The sequence below is a fragment of the Strigops habroptila genome, chromosome 6 (genome assembly GCF_004027225.2).
Source record: "Strigops habroptila isolate Jane chromosome 6, bStrHab1.2.pri, whole genome shotgun sequence".
Classification (NCBI taxonomy): Eukaryota; Metazoa; Chordata; class Aves; order Psittaciformes; family Psittacidae; genus Strigops; species Strigops habroptila.
In genome coordinates, this window is record NC_044282.2 from 7,028,267 (window position 1) to 7,043,854 (window position 15,588).

Sequence of the window (15,588 nt, forward strand, 5' to 3'; positions counted from 1 at the left end):
GTTGGGGTTTTTGGGTTTTTTTTAATAACATATTATTCTTTTTAAATTCAAACTATCATTTTATTTATGTCCCTTTTGCCATTTTTGGCAGGTCTCTGGATTTATTTTTGTAAGACACTGTGTGTAATTTGCTTAGTTTCTTAAAAGAAGAGATCGCATGATAGAAGACACATTTGACCCCTTTGTGCTGATTACAAAAGCATGAATGGGAGTTTAAAGGGAGGCCAAGAGTCTCTATATTTAGCAGAAATCCAGATGAATTTGCAAAATTGCTTTCTGTCATCTGGAAGGCTTTATAGAGGCAGAATAGAGACATTTTCTAAGTGCTGAACCAGAGGTCTAGACACATGTTTTTGTATGAAATCAGTATACACGAAATGTCATAATCTTCCTGGAAGTCTCACCGAGGCTTTGATGAATAATAGTAATACATGATTTCAGTCCTTTCAGCACTGTGTTCAGTCCACTACTTAAATGCACCTGTCCCTTCAAAGAAACACCTGGGAAAACAGAGCATTTGCAATGTGCTGATACAAGTCAAAGCTGAGCTTGTTTCAAATTGAAAGGAAAATTACCATAGCTTTGTTTCTTTCATGAGCATGTGCTCACTGCAGGCTTCAGGGCTGTCTTTCTCATAGTCTTAAACTCTAAACTAAACTAAAGCTTTTTAGCAACTCCACGTGAAACAGTTTTCTGGTTTTAGATATTCAGTGCTGCTAGCAAGTCTACAGTTAAAAAACACAGGGCACTCTGTAGCCTGGTAGATTTAGTAGTTATTCTGCACATCGAATTTCCCAGTGCCCATGTTCCTGATGGCTCTTTGGTGGAACCTCACAGCCCTAGGTAGTTTATCCTGGCTTTAGGAGAGTGAGGAGAATATAGCGACATGGAGGTAAGCACTGTCCTGTGTTTTGGCTGAACTCAGCTGCCAATGGAAGGAAGGGTAACCTTGTCGTACCATGTTCAGGTCAACAGAACCTGGTTCTTATGAGTGACTTCAACTACCCATACATTTGTTGAAAGAGCAATACAGCAGCTCACATGTCATCCATCAATTTCCTGGAATGTGTAGAGGACTGCTTCCTCATACGAATGTTAGATGTGCCAACCAGGAATGAGGCACTGCTGGACTTGCTATTCACAAACCAAGAAAACCTGCTTTGTAATATCTAGCTTAGCGATAGCCTTGGCTGCAGTGATCACAATATTGTAGAGTTTGGGATCCTGCTGAGCACGCTGAAGGTCAGTGGTAAGACAAAGGTTTTAGGTTTTAGCAGAGCAAACTTCAGCTCACTTAGGGCTCAGCTGGGAGGGATTCTGTGAGAAGCTTCCATGGAGGATAAAGGAGCTAGAGAGTGCTGGGAGTTTTTCAAGCACATTTTCCTGGAAGCACAAAACCAGTAAATGCCCTTAAAGGTAAGGGAAGCAGGCAGAGCAAGAGACTCCCTTGGCTGAAGTATGAGCTTCTGAGTCTGTTCAAAACCAAAAGCGAAGCGTACCAGAGAAGGAAAAGCAGACAAATACCCTTTGAGAACTACAAGGGCATTGCCAGGGTATGCAGAGATGCAGTTAGAAAAGCAAAAGCTGGGCTCAAACTGAAATTGGCCAGAGATGTCAAAAACTACAAATAAAGGTTCTTCAGGTACATAAACAACAAGCAGAAACAGAAGGAAAATGTTGGCCTGCTGTCAAATGACAGAGGTGATTAGTCATCAACAACATTGAGAAAGCAGAGGTTCTCAACACGTTCTTCACCTCAGTTTTTATCAGCACTGCTGCACCCCAGGCTTTGGGAAAAAAATCCAGGTTGATGCAAACACAGACCCACCATCAGTGAAGGGAGAATTGGTGTGTGAACTATTGCAGGAGCTTGACCTCTACAAATCGATGGGTGCTGACAATATCCACCTAAGTGGCTTAAGAGAACTGGCTGATGTCACTGAGAGGCTGCTCTCCATAATCTTTGAGAAGTTGTGGAGATTGGGGGACATCCCAGAAGACTGGAAGGAGGCTAATGTCACCCCCATCTACAAGAAGGGCTCAAAAGAGGATCCAGGAAATTATAGGCCTATCAGTCTTACCTTAGTCCCCAGAAAGGTTATGGAAAAAGTCCTCCTTGGGTCTGTCACAAGTTAAATGAAGCATATGATTGGGAAAAGCCAGCACAGATTCACCAGGGCCAAATTGTGTTTGACAAACCTTATCACCTTCTATGACAAAGAAACCTGCTCAGTTGATGTTGGCTGAACAGTGACATTGTCTGCCTGGATTTCCCCAAGGCTTTCGATATGGTTTCCTATGCCTTCTCTTAGAGAAACCGATGCCTTATGTTCTAGACAAGTGGGTGGTAACTGGCTGCACCCAGAGGGTGCTGGTGAATAGCTCCTTTTCAAACTGGTGACCTGTCACTAGTGGAGTCTCTCAGGGATTGATATTGGGCCCAATGCTACTTAGTGTCTTCACAAGTGTCTGCGTGCAAAGTACTAAACCTTCCATCAGGCAGATACCTCACATGAAGTAAGGGGAGTGATGTATGAAGAGCAAAGTACAGCAAAGTCTTATACATGATACAGTGGTGCGGAGTACTCCGCAACAAATGGGTACCGTGGCGGGGCTGGGCAGGAGTAGAAACTGTATGTGACTGCAAGGCAGCCAACTGATTCTTCATTGACTGTCAGCACACTAATTGTGCTCTACCTCTGAACTGCCCTGGAAGTATACTAGATGCCAGAGAGCAGTATGTCATGTTTTGAGCTGCCTTCATCTTTTAGACCCTCTTATTTGCACACATCTATAGCCATGTTCTGTGGTGTATATCACAGAATCATAGAATGGTTTGGGTTGGAAGGGACCTGAAAGATCATCTAGTTCCAACCCCCCTGCCATGGGCAGAGACAATATTTAACACCTTTCATCTCCTACATTGGCCTTCCCATGCCATACAAAAGCTCTGACGTTGTGATGATGGTCTTATCTTCACCCCTGACTCAGAAAAACCTCAGGTTTGGAGTAAATCCTTGCTGCATTCCTCTGTTTCTACAAGTACAATCTTGGAGCAAAATAGATAGAAGTAAGGCTGCAGGCCAAAACTTTAAAACAAAATTAAGTCTTACCCCATCAGTTGCATTCCCATTAATGTGTTTTAATAGGCACCAGTATTTCACTTTTTCTTCAGAAATTATCTTTCTAAAGACACTTGTTTGCAAGTAGACATTATTTTTGGCACACTATATGCACTGTGAAGGAAAGACTCTGTTGTATGCTGCTTTATATAGGACTGAATAAGGGGCAGGAGGAGTGAATTGCTCTAACTCCAGAAGAGATTGAATTACAGATGTTTGGCATGAAGAGAAATAAAAAGTGAAAATGATCAGTACTTCTGAGATTTTAAAAAATAAAAATTAAAGCCTCCTTTAATTGAAAACACCTTTGCTCTGTTCTGAATAAATATTTTTAATCTTTATCCATAATACAAAATACCTAACTGCATTTTAAATAGATGTGAGTCACTTGTTAGGAAGAACACCCAGCTACAGGGCATGCTGGGCTCTGGGATCAGCCCAGCTGCCTTTCTGAACTGTGTGGAATCTATAGTAGCCCTGAACAACAGCAACAACAGGCTTTTGATGTTGGTTTTTGGTGGTTTTGTTTTTTTTCCACTACAACCTGGAGGTTTGTTTTTCATTTACTGCAGTGTTCATAATATCAAGAAATGCACCCCCCTGGCATTTCAGCAGATTCAGGTTTTGATAACACTCCATAGTTAGGAGTTTCAAGCACTGTGTTTCTGATTCTGAAGGAAAGGGCAGTGGATTAACTTTTTAGATGCGCAGATATACTTTTCTGAAGTGTTTCTGCTGAGATGTTTTGACATGCTATTTTGACATGCTATATTATTTTTTTTCCCATTAACAACAGCATATATCAAGATGTGTAGAATGAGACCTGTGGGTATCAATTCTATTTTGCTTTGTCTGATCCTAGTTGTATGATTGTGTTAATTGACTTTGGCTATCTCAGCAATGAATCCAGCTTAGAATAACAACCTAGCTTTTTGCTTAGGTCACAGATGAGTACTTGCACTTAGAAGGTATTTGCTATGCATCTGTTTCTTTCAGTGTTGTGTGTAATGGGAGGCTTCTGCATCCCTGTAAAGCACGACTGATGGTGACATCCAACAGGCCTAATTACCAGGAGTGTTTTATATTATGAGCTTGGTTGGATTATTTGAATTTTTACAGATGATAGCAGTTTAGATCTTTGGTAAAATAATTCATCAGAAGCACCTGTAACAGTGCCCCAGAAAGAGTTTTGAACTGGAATATTGGCTTGAAAGTACACATAGATACCCTCAAAGGATCATTTTCCTTGCGGTGTGCTTCTAGGAACATTGTTACTAAGTTCCCAAACTGTTGTCAGGCTTCATGCATTCAGAAATTATGAAGCCAGAACTGTATAATACAATCGGTCTGGCCTCCTGAATAACCCTCAGCTATTTTGTTTAGGTTGATGCCTACTTTTCAGAAAAGGGTGCTGCTCTGGGTTAAAAATTGACAGCTGAGACCAGTGTACCACAACTCTTCCTGAACTATCCCAGGAAGAGTTGAAAATTTGTAATTCCCTGCTCATGTGAATTTGCTGAAAGTTAGTGACCAGCCAGGAAACATATGTTCTTACAACCACACTAAATTCAAGAGTCTAGCATCAATGTTTTGGTGGGTTTTGTTTGTATGGTTGGTTTTGTTGGCTTTTGTTGCCTTCTTGTTTGCTTTTTTAAAAAAATCCACATGCTTAAGGTTGATATCACTTAGCCATCTAAAAATTCAGCACTTATCCTAAGTTAGGAATTTGACCTCCCTCAAAGAGAAAGATAGGCACTACTTCGAAGAGATTTATTCAGCTTGTCTGAGGGTGGTTTGACTCTGTGGAGAGGCACATCCCTTTCTAGTTATTGCACAGTGAACCTTAGTTTTGACATCTACATCCTAGGACAGAATTAAGCCCTTTGGTCACAAAATTATGCCTGGACATTATTTCAGCTGATTGACATTTATAACCCTGTAGTCTTTTTCAGAGATGTGGCTTTTCAAAAGATCTTCTCTATTCTCTGGGCTGTTTTTCTGTTGTCTTTTACCGCTTGTTCTTACATGTGTATCTTTGTATTTAGTGATATTAAAACAGGTATTTGACTGCACCAAGGTTTTAACGGTGACTATCCTTTCCAGTATTTAACATTTCTCCAACCTTTGCTCTATTTGCAGTCTTTATAGAATATTATTTTGTTTTTTTCCAGGCAGCAGCAAAAGAAATGTTAATTAGTGTAGGAGGAAGAATTGATTCTTGTGTAACCCTATTAGCACTGCTGTGTCATTAATTTGCAGGTGATTTGCTGGTTCGGTGACATTTAAGATAAATGCTCAAGAGGCTGATGTTTGTTCATAATAGCTAGTTAAAAATGCATCCCAGTGATCAAATATGTATATGAGCTGAAGACTGTCAAACTTCATTTCAGAATGAGATTTTCACATTTATAGCAAAGGAAACATTTAAATAACAGTCTTAAGTCAATCTCTACATGAAGGTTTGAAGTCAGCCTAAGAGCCACAGCCCCTTCCCTTGCTGGGAATAGCATTTCCCTTAAGAGCCTGAGCATGTTTAATTAAAGGAGAAGAGTCATCATTTAGGAGGAAGAGGCATGGGGATCAGTCACAGGTCTTCTGAGCCTTTTGTAGTCAGTGACACTGCTTCAGACAGCACTGCAATATTCTCCTTCCCCTCATCTCATCTTGCATGGTTGAAATACCCGGAAAAGTGTTGGATGCAGGCTTATGGGAGAGCAGGCTGGTACCAGAGTGAGAAAGGTAGGTGTGGGCATGTCCCAGCTGCTAAAATATCTTCCTTCTATTTTAGCTTCTAGCCTCCATGGTTTATTTTTCCAGAGCACCTTCTTTACCTGAGCTGCTCAACAAAATTTAGATTAAAAGTTAGATTTAATTTGTGGCAGCATCACAGTGGTATAGCTTCAGAGCTCTGTGGAGTCTGATCCTCTGCTTTCAATAACCTGAGTTCTACAAGAGCTGTCTGTGGATCTAATACAACTACTCAGTATGAAATAAGATTGAAAGCAAATGTACATGTGTAATCAGCCCACAACTTTGAGAACTGGCTTCTGTACACGTTTCCAGTGAGCAGTATAGAGGTACACACCATGTGCAGAATCATTCTTATTTTCCTTCTCATTACTCTTAATTTTCAGAATAAACTTTTTTTTTTTTTTTTTTTTTTTTGGGATATGGTAAATACCCTTTGGTTTATATATATGCATTTTTGTAATCAAGGCAATGAACCTAATCTGGTTGCTTGCACTTTCTCATTCTCATGAAAATTTTTTTGCAATCTCTTCTGAGATCTTCTACAAAGACTAAAAAACTCTACATGTGATAATGTGTGCAAAAAAAACCCTCTTCTTAGATTTGGCAAAATCTTTTATTTAATTCATCATTGCCATATCCATGTCTGTGACTGTGATTATTGCTATTGTTATGTAGTGGTGTTTTGAACTATGTTGACATAGTGTCTGTCATACTGGCAATCCCAGATAAAGTCTGGGACAGTGCTTGTACTAGGCATTGTGCAAACCCTGGCAAGAAGACTGACTCTCTTCTCCCCAAAAAAGACAAATAGCTGAGCTGAGAAGTAAACAGCTACCTAAGAAATAGGTTTAGCTAGCATCACGATACAACAAAACACCTTATGCTGCACTTTTACTCCAAGATATTCATGGTGTTTTGAGATTTGCTTTTGCGTTTCAGGATTAGGGAGCTGGGTGTAGGCTGACTGTGATTTCTGCATCCGTAATAATGCCTAGTTAGATAGTGCTGGGGAACTAAGCATGTCTGGCTCTTTAATCTTTTGAAAGGTTCAAATGGCAGGGGACATCTTCCTCTTCAGAGAGGTTGTTTCCACTATTTTATGATATCCTGGTGGATGAAGAACTGTAATCACAGAAAGCAAAGCATCAGAGTCTGGCCAGCTGTTTGGCCAGCTATTTGACCAGGTCATATGGAAAGCTTTGAAAAGGCAGCTTTCATCTTCTACCACTCAGGATTATCCTTTTTTTCAAATAAGAAAAAGAAGGAAGCATAAATTTTCTGCTTCATTTTATGCGTTACAAAGAATGCTTTTACCTAGATAAACCACAGAGTTATCATTATTCACTCTAGCAATGTGGTTTTGGTTCAAAATGCAAAAGGTTTCTCTAGGTAAAGTGAAAATGTTGTGTATCTTTTTTCTCTTTTTATTTTTTAATTGGCAAATGAATAATGGTAAAAGATCTGAAAATGCTGACTGAAATAATTCCTTAGTAAATGCAAGTGAAACAACACAAATATTGGAGGGCAGCTCCTCTTTTCTTTTCGGTACTATGAAGACATTTAAAAGATTATGTAAGAACGATTTTTCTCTCCATGATGAAGTAGTAAAGATTCTTTTCATTTTGTATCATTTTCAAATATGCCAGCTTTAATACAAAAAGCATTGCTAGAGCTAGTAGGGATATGCTTAGCGTTTGCTTCATGGACAGGGTGCTGTGCTTTTTTGTGTTTCACTTGTCCCCTGCTATTTTTTTTCCTGCCTTAATTTTGCAAGCAAGTAGAACACTGAAATACTCAGGACTGTTCCTATTCTAGAAGGGAGGTGAAAGAAGTAAAGGCTTGTATCATTCTATGGACTTGTGCCAATGGCAGAAAAAGCCAGTGTCTCTAGTTGTTTGCTGGCAAATTGCACCGGTAGTTGTGCAAAATAAAGGACACATTTTAAAAACAAAGATCTTTTTGGGTTTTTTAGGAGAATATTAATTTTCAATTTGTCAACATGGATAGTGTCCATTTAGTTTTTACTACATTTTCTAAGACATTGAATTAGAGTCAGTGGCAGTAAATTAAAAAATCTGGTTTGTGCCTGTTGTGATCAGCCTTGTGAGCTACCCAACTATTGACTGAAGGGAAAATGTAGTGAGAGTCTTAGGGCATATTTCCATTTCCCTGGTCATAGTCACTCTGTGCCAGACAGAGGCAAGTGTGTGCAGCCCAAAAGCTGTTCAGTATTCAGCAGTTTTTCAGGACTGTAAAGATGGTGTTAGGTTTGCTCTGGTTTTTGGAAGTTCTTCAGACCTGTCACAGCAGTTGGGAGGCAGCTAACCGTGACCGAGTACAGTACAGTTGTGTGCAGATAAGAAGGTTTGGTTTGCAGCTGTGGAGATGCAAGAAGCCTTTGGCCTTAGCCTGCTCTGTGAGAAGGGGTAGGGGCTGTTAGGGGGGCTCTGTGCACCCAGAAATCCCTTTATGTGTGAGGAATTCCTGCTGTGGTTGCTAACATTGATTTTTTAGATTATATACCCCCAGATCAGGCTTGAAATAATCAAAGCTAAGCATCTTGAAAAATCTTGGTGTGTTTTGCATAGGGCTTCTTTATTAATTGCTGGGAGATTTACTGTAGGTTAAGACTAGGTAGCAAGAATTCGAGTTTATTTTACAGCTTTCCTACTCGGTGAAGGGTGATGCTATTGTTTCAGCATTCTGTTACTTTCAGAGTAGATTTCAGGCCTTTTTACACCTGAGAAGCGCTGAGCATCACAGGACTGCACATTTGGCTTGCGGTTTAGGGCTGGCAAGGGAAGGATTATACCATCTGGTCTTGAGAAGTGCTTAGCAGCACCAGCAAGACATTGGATAAACTCCAGTGAAGGTCAGTGGAGAATTGATGCTGCTGAACATCACAACAGAATTGCCTGCTGCATGTGCTCTGGTGTGACTCTAATATGAACATTATCTGTGGTCTTATCTGAACCATGGAAACTTCTCCACATTGCCAGGACACACACATAGCCCCATGTGTGCTGGCTACAGTGAATGCTAGAATAGTCAGGTCAAACCCAGTTCTACCTCCTCGTCTTTCAGACATAGATTACACAATATAATGATACATGCCCCAGTTGTTAGTCTTACTATCCCAAGTGCTGTTGAAATATTTCATTAGTGCTTGAGCAGTTTAGCAAAGTCTCCACTGTAGAAACAGTATTATATGCATTTTTTGTTTATTCTTTTCTCCTGCAGATGGGTAACTTGGTTCAAGCTTATTAAAACTGTAACGCTGTCTAGTAAGCATTACAGATCAGATAGTGCAAGAGCACTTTTGTGTTTCATACTTTACCTTTGTCTTTTTTTAACTCAATCATTGAGTGAACTCAGTATGATTTTTTTTAAATTCTATGGAAGAAAAACTATCTGAGCCCCCAAATTATCCTTCACAACAAATTTTCAAAAGCAGTTCTGGAATATGAGGGTCAGATTTTTTTGCTACAATTGAGAGAACAGCAGGGGTGGCTTTTAATGGCACTACAGTATGCTTTGTGGCACACTGTCACATGGGAAAAGGATTAGTGGTGAATTATATTAAAAGGTGATCTAACACAAACATTTTTGAACAGTTTTTGTATATGAAGATGGCTGAATCACTCATTCGCCCTATCTAATATTTGTTAATACGTCAAATCAAGCAACATGAGGAAAGTTTTAATAGTTCCCAGTTGCAGGGATAATATGAAGATTCACTTGCAGGAGTCTGGCTTCCTGGTTTTGATTTTGTCATATGTTTATTTGAACTTTTTTTTTATCTAGTTTTGCTTTGATGAATTTCTTTTCATTAGCAGCAGTAAATTGTTTAATGCTAAATATTGGATTGGAAGAGTGGAGTAGTGCAAGTCTTCAGAGAAATGATAGAAAGAGTAGCCACTGTAAATTGTGAAATGTACCTCTGAAAAAACTCTCAGAAATTTATTATTTACAGTGGGATATACTGCTTGATATGTGGCACTCTTTGTTCAGCATGAGCGTTGCCACAATGCCTTAACATGATGTTATGGGGCACTGTGACTTTGCAGGTGTCATCTGTCAGCTAAGATCTGTGCAGGAGAGATCTTAATCTCTAGTGATCAGAAATTGTTCCATGGTGGTTTTCACAGAAAAAGAGATCATACCAGTTCCAGCTGAGCCTAATCCACTTACCCAAATCATCCTGCTAATTGAATTCTGCACATTCTTCATTGCTTTCTGCTACAAAATTCTGTTGCTAAACACCGTCATTTCATTGGTGAATAATACAAGCTTTATGGATGGTTTGTTGTAATTCCAGTAGAGCAAAATAGAAAGTAGCGCCTAGTCATTTCGTAGCCACAACTATTGTTGTAATTAAAATGTTGGTATCCTGAGTACAAAAAGGAACAGAAAAGATATGGAGAGAAAGGGGAAAACGAGATTTTTCATTTTATGTCAAACCTAGAAAATACTTTTTGCTCTGTGTAGGTTTGTTTGGGGTTTTCTCGTTTGTTTGGTTTGGTTTTGTTTTTTGTTTGGGTTTTTTGTCATGGAAACTTTTTCATATATCTTACCTTCTGAAAAGTTGTAGGATACACGAGAAGTTGCAGCTCAGCATTTCAGAACCTCATTAAATCTGGAGAGACACTGAGCTCTTCAGGGCAAATAGAAGGCATTTAGGTAACCAAGTAGAAATATAGTCTAACTATCCCTTATTTGTTTAATCAGTGGGTGGTATTGGCAAGAATCTGGAGAAGTTTGCAATGCTAACTGATTTGGAAAGGTTTTTTTCAAACTGATAATACATAGCGGTATAATTAGTGGTAATACTGAGGAGGAAGCTGATCCTCTGAAAGTTTAATGCTTTATAAATTTGCCGATTCAAAAAGAAAAACAACAAAAAACTCTCCACATGCATACACCATTTCCACAATAGGAGAACTGATGGGAGACCCTGAAGAAGAATAATTTTGTTTGTAGACTGGATCCCAAGATTGTTTGCCTTATATTTAAAGGGGAAAAGTGAAGTTAATGTAACTACTTTTTGTGTCTTTTCTGGATTCCCTTAGAAGCCTGTGATTCAAAGCTATCTAGATATCACAGCTAATGATTTTTGATCGGTTTTATTGTTTTGACTGCTGAGAGCATTCAATGTTTTTGCAAGACATATACAAATTTTATTTCTGGTTTTTTGGTGGACCCATCTGTGAATTTCAGTTCTGATTCTGAATCTGAGGTTGTTTTTCTTAATTCCTGTATAACTGTATAGCAAATTTGAGCAAAAGGCCTCATGAGAAATCATCTCTTGTGGTTGCTCAGATTTATATGGGAGTCATTTCCATGTCATTGATTTTCCTTTGGAACAAGCAGTCCACAAGCTTCATATTTGTTGTGGTGGTGATGATCTGCAGAAGGGAGAGAACAAATGGTACCAGCAGGCAAATAGTGCACAGGATTGTTACGTATGGCATACTTGCCCACTGTACTCTGTTCCTTGAGGATTATGAACATGTTTTAGTTCCCACTGTATGGAACTGAATGGCTTTTAGATACAGCTGGATCCTGTCCTGGCTTGTTGCAGGGAAATGTGTGTTTTTCAGCGGCGCAAAAGATCCTTCTACCAGAGAATAATCTGAGAGGGAGATGCTGTTGGTTGTATCACTGCCCTGCCTCAGGGCCTACATTTTGCCTGGGGAACATAAAAACTGGGCACAGCTGCAAGTGGGATGTAATGTATTAACATATTCTCTTGCTCACTTTCCTCTATCCTGCTGGTGATGATCTGTGTTGAGCATTGACAGTAGGATGGTTGCAGTTGTTTTCCACTGCTACCACTTGCCCACTAATGAACTTTCTGCTGTCATCAATAACGAGTTTTTTGCTGGATATGCTGGTAGGCTTCCATCCCAGCGCTTCCTGCTCCAAAACCAGGAGTTTCTTTTCTACTCACTTTGGCTACATAGCAGATGAGAAGATACCAAAGAATCTTGCTCATATGGTGGTGCATACACGTGTTTGTGTGGTGCTGTTCTTAAGCTAATATGGTTTGTTTCTCACTAGGACTTTATAGTCCAAGCAGTTTTAAATTGTATCTGCTTGAATATGTTCTGAAAACAGAACAAACCTAGTGACCAGGTCTGTGTGTGAATTTGCACAGAGTTTGTTTACAGCATACACCTACAGAGGTATGACTGCAAGCTTGAAGCCTGTGGGTGGACACAGAGAAAGGTGTGCTTATAAATGTACACTCAATGGGATCTTAGTGACCCTGTTTTATGTAACTTGCCTATTACAAAGGCTAAGGCTACATGGCTGGCTAGACACATGTATAAGTGCCTTGTCCTCAGAAATGTTAATATCAAATGGTCAAGCTGGGTTTCACTGCTTGCCTCAGCTTTCATATCTGTAACTTACCACTTCGGATATCTGCTTTCTTACTTCTCTTGTTCTGTGTTAAACGTTCATTATGCACTAGTCTTAAAATGTGTTGAATTAAAAAAGTAACAGACTGATTAAATAAATATTTTAGTTGTATAATATTACTGTGTCATTTTGGGGCAGCTGTGTCTCCCCTCTGTGTTTGGTATCTCTAGGATTGCAAGAAATTAATTCCTTTATAGGTGCCTTTGACTTGCTATGTTTTAAAATTAATGAAATATGAATTATATACCTTTTTAGTGAAATATTCAGTGCATCTCATTTTGTTGCTGTTGCAGCAATCACTCAAAAGAAGAGGGAGCAAAGACCTACCAAAATCAGAAAAAAAGTCACAGCAGACACCAACAGAGGTATGTTGTAATAACTGTAGCCTGCATCCTCATGTGAAGGCTTCAGGGACGCTATGGAAACGATGTACGTGATTTGTAGATTTGCATTTTGCTTGCTTGTTTGTTTTACTCTTTGTATGCTGTGAAATGAAGAGCTCTTAGCCCAAATGCGCAGTCAGACAACACTATGTCAAGGACCAGGTAATCGTAGAATCATAGAATCATAGAATAGTTAGGGTTGAAAAGGACCTTAAGATCATTTAGTTCCAACCCCCCTGCCATGGACAGGGAAACCTCACACTAACCATGTCACCCAAGGCTTCATCCAACCTAGCATTGAACAGTGCCAGGGATGGAGCATTTACCACTTCTTTGGGCAACCCATTCCAGTGCCTCACCACCCTCACAGTAAAGAATTTCTTCCTTATATCTAACCTAAACTTCTCCTGTTTAAGTTTGAACCCATTACCCCTTGTTCTATTGCTACAGCCCCTGACAAAGAGTCTCTCCCCAGCATCCTTGTAGGCCCCCTTCAGATACTGGAAGGCTGCTATGAGGTCTCCACGCAGCTTCTCTTCTCCAGGCTGAACAGCCCCAACTTTCAACTCCCCTATCTTCATACGGGAGGTGCTGCAGCCCCCTCATCATCCTCGTGGCCTCCTCTGGACTTGCTCCAACAGCTCCATGTCCTTCTTATGTTGAGGACACCAGAACTGTACACACTTGTGTTTCCCCTTGGTCTGGTGTTGAAGGCTTCTCTCTGGAGCTACTCACCTCGGCAAAATGATCTATCTGCTGGTGCTGCAACAGAAGCCTCCAGCTTTCATGAACTCTATATTTTGTGCAAAATATGTAAATGGTGAAACAATATCATAGGCCATTTGTGTGCTGACTTCAGGACTTTTGTACACTGTGAAGTCTATTATGGTGTTGCAAGCCTAGAAAATACAGGGATTTTTTACAAGCCCACCCTGTCCTTCCCTGTGCCCTCCACCCTATATTTTCTGGGCATTGTGCGAACTGTAGTCACAAGTAAAATAGTCTTTTCCCGTCTTTTAAATTTGAGTATTTATTTTATTCTCTTAAATTTATTGATCAGTGAAAAAATGACTGCAGGAAAATCTCTTAGTATCTCAAGCTAAGTACCTGTGATTGTTAATCTTGTAACGTAAGACCATCCACTGGGGGTCTCCTGTTATATCAAGTCTCTTCAAATACTACTTTTTCTTTTTTCTAAGGAGGACAATGAAGACCTGAAATGCCAGCTACAGTTTGTCAAAGAAGAAGCAGCCTTGATGAGGAAGAAAATGGCTAAAATTGATAAAGAAAAAGACAGATTTGAACATGAGCTGCAAAAATATAGATCGTTTTATGGGGATTTGGACAGTCCCTTGCCAAAAGGTGAAGCAGGTGGGCCACCTACCACAAGAGAAGCTGAACTCAAGCTTCGATTGAGACTTGTGGAGGAGGAAGCTAACATTCTCGGGAGGAAAATAGTTGAACTAGAAGTAGAAAATAGAGGATTGAAAGCAGAGCTTGATGATTTAAGAGGAGATGATTTCTCGGGGACCTCTAACCCACTCCTGGGAGAGCAGAGTGAATCCCTGTCAGAATTACGACAGCATTTGCAACTAGTAGAAGATGAAACAGAATTGCTGAGGAGAAATTTGGCTGATTTGGAAGAACAAAACAAGCGCATAACAGCTGAGCTGAACAAGTACAAGTACAAGTCTGGAGCCCATGAGAGCTCTAGGCACCATGATAATGCCAAGACAGAAGCATTACAGGAGGAGCTAAAAGCTGCACGAATGCAGATCAACGAGCTGAGTGGCAAAGTCATGCAACTCCAGTATGAGAACAGAGTCTTAATGTCCAACATGCAACGCTATGACTTGGCCTCTCATCTTGGGATCCGTGGCAGTCCCAGAGACAGTGATGCGGAAAGCGATGCAGGAAAAAAAGAGAGTGATGATGATTCCCGCCCTCCTCACCGCAAAAGGGAAGGCCCCATCGGTGGGGAAAGTGACTCTGAAGAGGTACGCAACATTCGGTGCCTGACACCCACGAGGTCTTTTTATCCGACAGCATCTGGGTGGCAAAAAAACTTCACTGACAGGCAGCAGATGAAGGACATTCGCTCTGAAGCTGAGCGGCTGGGCAAGACAATAGATCGCTTAATTTCTGACACAAGCACCATCATAACGGAGGCGAGAATTTATGTAGCTAATGGGGACCTCTTTGGACTGATGGATGAGGAAGATGATGGCAGCAGAATACGCGAGCATGAGCTTCTTTACCGGATCAATGCACAGATGAAGGCCTTCAGGAAAGAGCTGCAGGCTTTCATCGACAGACTGGAAGTTCCGAAGTCTTCGGACGACCGAAGTGCAGATGAACCTTTGTCAGTGAGTCAGGTAGACTTTTACTTATTAAGGCCTACAGGTAAAAAGGCTCTGCCAAGTGAACTGAGTCTCAAATTTGATGTATGGCACATCAAAATTCTTTATTCTAGACAATGGAAAAAATCACTGCTGAAATTATTTAAATCCTCATTTGGCCAAATGGAACCTTCTTCTACCAATGGGGCTGTTTGTGAACAGTGAGTAAGTGTAGTGTCCTGGAAATCATAAGAATTATGTTCTAGGAGGTGGAAGATTTTACTCCTTTCTGGCTTTGCAAGTGCATTTGCCAGAGTTGTGTGCTAATAAAGGCAGTGCAGACGGTATTTTTGGCGCATAAATGAACATGATTGTTTTCTTAGTGGTTAGGTTCCTGCTAAATGGATAGAAAGAAAATCTTATCAATTTTAAACAGGAGGAAACGTTAAATTTCCAAAATTATAGAGAATAAAACAAACCACGGAGAAAAATAAACCATGCAAATCTGTGCAGAGTAACAGAGCCATACAATAGTGTGAATATTGGAATTACTGTAACTGATTATATCTT

At 40.1% G+C, this 15,588-nt stretch overlaps 1 protein-coding gene across 6 annotated transcripts in view; it reads left to right on the plus strand.

Annotated features, from left to right (window-relative positions):
- The window catches only part of SOGA3 (SOGA family member 3), a 70,127-nt gene that overhangs the window by 15,347 nt on the left and 39,192 nt on the right, over positions 1 to 15,588 (plus strand). For 4 of the 6 annotated variants that reach the window (XM_030489795.1, XM_030489797.1, XM_030489798.1 and 1 more), the window contains 2 exons: positions 12,590 to 12,661; positions 13,879 to 15,054. In XM_030489795.1, the coding sequence (XP_030345655.1) occupies positions 12,590 to 12,661; positions 13,879 to 15,054 (1,248 nt within the window). The remainder of the gene's footprint in view (positions 1 to 12,589; positions 12,662 to 13,878; positions 15,055 to 15,588) is intronic. The other 2 variants (XM_030489800.2, XM_030489801.1) reach the window with 1 other exon arrangement.